Genomic DNA, 5604 nt, shown 5'->3' with positions numbered 1-5604 from the left:
AAAAAAAAAAAAGGCATTTGTAAAAGGGAGTTGGAAAATAAACTAAACATATTTTCTTGCCTTGCTTATTGTTGATAGGATACAATTAATGCCATTGAGGGCCTGACAGAATATTCACTCCTGATTAAACAACTCCACCTGAATATGGACATCAATGTCTCTTACAAGCACAAAGGTGACCTCTACCATTACAAAGTGACAGAGAACAATTTTCTTGGGAGGCCAGTGGAGGTAAATGAAAAATTTGTTGTAATAGTCTACAGTTGGATGAGATCATTGAAGTCATCTATTCCACTGTATGTTACAAATGTATTTATTCATTATTTATACATATGCTGAATGCTATATCCTGGGTACTAGGAATTCAAACATAAAGCACAAAGAACCCACATACCAGGGAGAGATCATCATTTTAGGAAGACAGTGAAAAAAATAAGAGTCTTGATGGGTACATGGAATTACACAGTGGGTCTCCGGATCCAGACTAGAAGGTGGGGGGAGGTCGTCAAATGTGTTCAGATATGTGGGTCAAATCTGGAAGAATCAGAATAAATTAGCCAGGTGAAGAAAGGGGAAGAACCTTTTAGATACAGATAATAGTGCACATAGCAGTATAGCGGTCAAGTACAGTGGCAGAGTAAGAGAGGTGTGTTTGGGAGGCTGCCACGGTTCTTTTGGCCCTGGGCATCCATACAGACTGTAGCCAGATTAGAATTAGCCTTTAGTTCTCCCATCCTTACCCTATGTCCTTTGCTAACATGAGATTCTTAAAAGTTAAAACCAATGGCTTTTGAAAATTTCCATAAGAAAAGGACACATTAGAAAAACTAGGTTCTACATTAATATTAGCTGCCAGTATACACAGCTGCTGATACAGTTGACTATGGCATTCGACATATGCTAATATATATTTTTCTAATCATTATGTTTGTATTATTTTCAAGTATATTTAAATATACAAATAATTGGAAATAGGCTTCACTGTTGATATCTTTCTCAAGTTAGCATTTGTGAAAAGTAAACAGGCATGAAAAATAAAATTTAATGTAAAAATTGCAAACCAGTAGCCCATAGTAAAAAAAAAATAATATATCTATGTGTAAAAAAAGATATATGTATTTTGTATATATGTATATATATGTGTGTGTGTGTATACATATAGACACATACATACGTACATATACAGGGTGTCCATAAAGTTCCTTTAATTTGCACATGAACTTTATGGCCACCCTGTGTATATATGTGTGGATATATGCCAACATTTAAAGATTCAGAGATTTCAAATAAAATTCTGATTCTTAACTTCCCTTGAAAGACCAAAAGATCTGATAGTGGGGATCGGGGCATTGGTAATTTGCTGCAATCCCCACAAATCACATGAGATATGCATATGCATTTCTGTACATTCTTGCTTTGTGCTTGGGCCTCTTAGAGGCATTTGTGTTTGCAGTTTGCAGTTTAGTAACTTATCTCCTTTCCCTGGGAGAGGAGAGTTCACCAGAGATTCATGTTCTAAGTAAGATTAAGCTCTGAAGAGGAGCTCTTGATGTGAGAGGTAGGCTTATTTGAGGTAGCTGGAATTATTCTTTCCTAGAGGGCTAATGTTATAAGGGGCTGCTTGTCATCTTAAAATTATCTAAACCTCAGCCCAGGATGCTGCCTCCAAATGAAACCTGGGCTGTTACTAGCTAGTTTAGAATTCTCCACTCTAGTGTTTCCTGAAATGTGTTACATGAAGCAATGTGAGGCAGGAGAGCAGGCATGGGAAACTCTGGTTTGAATGAAGTTAAACAAGTTCTTTAATATGTATGTGAGTAAGTGAGGTGACTCTGGGGAGGAAAAGGGACAGAGGTAGGGCACAGTACACAACATCTTCCAAACCTAATTTGTCCATAGTCATGTTTTCTCATGCAGCATCTCAAGGCACTTGTTTTCGAATGAATGCTGCTATATATTCCATCAGGAAGACAAGAAGCTTGACTGGTTTTCCTACGTTTACTAAAATTTAAAGGAAGGATTAACAACTTTAATGCACATGGAATCCCTGTTGCTTTGGTATACGAAGCAAACCAAAGGGAGACTGCAGACTTGGAGTAAAGGAAGAGCCAATTCTTAGGCTCCTTGCTCAAAAAGATCCCTCTCATACTTTCCACAAATTAGGGAGCATTTGGACAGGGGAGTGTCTCTGGAAAGGAGAATTACTCAACTCAATTCGTGTCTTCACTTTTCTCCTGACAGACTGGGGATAGGCAATTAAGGATTTGGAAAGCTTAGGTGGGGTGCAAGGGGTTTGGGGCAAGGTACAAAGAGTTTTGGCAAACAAAGCCAAGTGACAAGTAGGAAATATGAGTCATCAAGAGATGAAAGAGGGGTGCAAAGGGGAGGTAAAAGAGGGACAAAGATAGATTGTACCCTCTTTAGAGTTGACGTGGAATTTCCCTGTTCCTGGTGCTAATGAAAATGATCTTCATTGGCACATAGAATGCTGACTCCTGAGCCAGGCCCTGAAAGGAATTTATTTAGTTAGCAAAAGAAGATAAAGATCCGGTTTTACCATAACCTTATATAAATGAAAATGTGACCTAACTGGCTTCTGACATGTTGGTTTTGTTGACTAACTCAAGGGATCTCAGATGTCTTATTTACATGTAGAAGGAAAATGGGAAATTCCAGCCTTTTTTAATGCCTGCTATGGCCATAGCATTTTCAATGTCTTATCCATTTAATCTCACCAGAGCTTTGAAAGAGGAGGATGGTAGGTGTCAGCCCACTCTTTGTATTGCTCTATCCTCCCTTCCTATTGGATGATAAAAGAAAGCATGGTTTCTCTGTCCACCTTTCCAGGTACCCCTCAACGATGACCTCATTGTCAGCACAGGATATAGCAGTGGCTTGGCTACAGTACATGTAAGTATTTAATTGAGAGCCAGTAGGGAGTTAGGTATCCATTTGTATTAGGTAACATAAAAGTTAAGGACTTTGCCACAAAAAAATCTAGACTTGAGTAACCATGACTAAATTAGTATTCATTTATCTAATTCTTCCTCGAAATCTTTATGACCAGCCTCACAATTTATTTTTGAAAATAGCTATATTCTCCTTGCAGCCGTGCGGCGAGAGTAGGGTGGTGGCTTCGGAGGTGGGAACCATGGCAGGACAAGCATTTAGAAAGTTTCTTCCACTCTTCGATCGAGTATTGGTGGAAAGGTGTGCAGCCAAAACTGTAACCAAAGGAGATATTATGCTTTCAGAAAAATCTCAAGGAAAAGTATTGCAAGCAACAGTAGTGGCTGTTGGGTCAGGCTCTAAAGGAAAGGGTAGAGAGATTCAACCAGTTAGTGTGAAAGTTGGAGATAAAGTTCTTCTCCCAGAATATGGAGGCACTAAAGTAGTTCTAGATGACAAGGGCTATTTCTTATTTAGAGATGGTGACATTCTTGGAAAGTATGTAGACTGAAATAAATCACTATTGAAATGGCATTGACATGAAGCTGCCCATCCCACTGAAGTTCTGAAATCTTGCATGATGTAAATAATTTCCATGTCTCTCTTTTATAATAAATTGATGATATCTAAACTGTTGACATCCCATGTCAAACGTTTAGTTTCACTGTATTGATATAAACATTTCCAAATAAAAATATGTAAATGAAAAAAAAAGAAAATAGCTATATTAATCCTTGTATTTATACATTCTATATATTTGTGAAAGTTATGTGTTTAGATATAGACTAGATATATAATTTGATGATCATATGTGTATATATGTGTGTATAAATATATTTTTTCTCTATTGTTAATAAACTGCATCTTTGAGGATTGATATGTTATATGTAAAGGATTAAGTCTCTTTTATTTCAGCCACTTAGCAGTTGCAAACTTTTTAAAGCTATTTACATACATCCATGCAGTCTGAAAATGTCATAGTCTGAGCATTATCATTCTATTGAAGATTTTAATCATGCTGTTATGTTCAGTATATTTCTTTCAAGAACTGTTTATAGGATTGTATGGGGGGGTGGCTGTTCACTTTTCTTGTTATTTCTGGTTGTTCTTGATATATATACTTTGGGAAGACCCTTGCCCATTCATACACACCTAAAATTTGTTGTTTGCTATGATGGTGTGTGGGCTGGGAGAAATCTACACTTCCTAACCTCACAGTGCTACGTGTTAAATTAAATGTATGGGCTCAGGGACAAGAGACCTGGGAACTTTTAAAGTAAGGTACTCAGATTTGACTACATAGAATTTGGACCAAGATTTTGTCTTGTCAGAAGTCAATTTTTGCTTACTTGGAATTTCTCAGCTATAGTTTGGATTGCATACTTTGCTGAAAGTCCAGCTTCTGGAAAAATGTGTCCTTAATGTACACCATTTGTATTGGATTATGAAGATAATGCTTCAAGCGTCCCATTTGTAACAGCAATAGTGCCATGATACCTTTTTCATTTTCCCATTCTAAATAGAATCTTCTCATTTACTTGTTCCAATGTAGGTAAGAACTGTAGCTTACAAAACCAGTACCTCTGAGGAAGTGTGCAGCTTTTATTTGAAAATTGAAGCCCAGGACATTGACGGTAAAACAGCATGATTTGCATTGTAATTTTTGGCTAAACATAAACAATGTCAAATAGAGAGCTTCCCCAATTAGAAAAAATGTGCTTGTTCAAAAACCAAACATTTTTCATCATATTTTTTAGCAGGTTGACATCCAAGTAAGCATTACTGCCATTGATTACAACAGATCTAACTCTTTAATAAGAGCTGGAAACTAAACTTAATAACTAAACTAATCACTATAGATCAAGAAAGTGTTTTGACTAACTATATTACTTTTTTTTTTTTTTTGAGACAAAGCCTTAAGCCGTCCCCCCTAGGTAGAGTGCTGTAGCATCACAGCTCACAGCAACCTCCAACTCCTGGACTCAAGCAAGTCTGCTGCCTCCACCTCCCAAGTAGCTGGGACCACAGGCGCCCGCCACAGCACCTAGCTATTTTTTGGTTGCAGCCATGATTGTTATTTGGCAAGCCTGGGCTGGATTCGAACCCGCCACCTTAGGTGTATGTGGCTAGTGCCTTAGCCACTTGTGCTACAGGCACCAAGCCCTATATTACTTTTAAAAAGTGTCACTAGGCTGGATGCAGTGGCTCACACCTGTAATCCTAGCACTCTGGGAGGTAGACTGTTTGAGCTCAGGAGTTCAAGACCAGCCAGAGCAAGAGTAAGACCCAGTCTCTAAAAATAGCTAGGCATTATGGCAAGTACCTGTAATCCCGCTACTTGGAGGCTGAGGCAAGAGAATCCCTTGAGTCTAAGAGTTTGAAGTTGCTATGAACTATGATGCCATGACACTCTACCAAGGGTGGCAAAGTGAGACTCTGTCTCAATAAAATAAATAAATAAAAAGTGTCACTAGTTGTAAAGCCATAAAAGTTCTAACCCCGAATTTCTGTTACTTTTATGTCAGCTTTCCATTCATACCCTGAATTTTCTATTATTCTGGTTTTTTGTTTTGTTGTTATTTGTTCGTTTTGAGACAGTGTCTCACTATGTTTTCCTTAGTACAGTGCTATGGAGTCACAGCTCACAGCAACCTC

At 37.9% G+C, this 5604-nt stretch overlaps 1 protein-coding gene and 1 pseudogene across 3 annotated transcripts in view; both read left to right on the top strand.

Moving 5' to 3' along the window:
- The window catches only part of C5 (complement C5), a 144045-nt gene that overhangs the window by 122974 nt on the left and 15467 nt on the right, over positions 1-5604 (top strand). For both annotated transcript variants that reach the window (XM_023510578.1, XM_003785402.3), the window contains exons 30-32: positions 79-231; positions 2848-2910; positions 4502-4583. In XM_023510578.1, coding sequence (XP_023366346.1) covers positions 79-231; positions 2848-2910; positions 4502-4583 — 298 coding nt within the window. The remainder of the gene's footprint in view (positions 1-78; positions 232-2847; positions 2911-4501; positions 4584-5604) is intronic.
- On the top strand, positions 2919-3579 carry LOC100960340 (annotated as a pseudogene). Its single transcript, XR_001161064.2, has one exon. The product of XR_001161064.2 is annotated as a 10 kDa heat shock protein, mitochondrial pseudogene (transcript).

Source organism: Otolemur garnettii, unplaced genomic scaffold (assembly GCF_000181295.1).
Source record: "Otolemur garnettii isolate 467f Iridium unplaced genomic scaffold, OtoGar3 scaffold00014, whole genome shotgun sequence".
NCBI classification, from domain to species: Eukaryota; Metazoa; Chordata; class Mammalia; order Primates; family Galagidae; genus Otolemur; species Otolemur garnettii.
The sequence above is the reverse complement of the archived record's forward strand: the minus strand, read 5'-3'. Positions and strand labels throughout refer to the sequence as shown.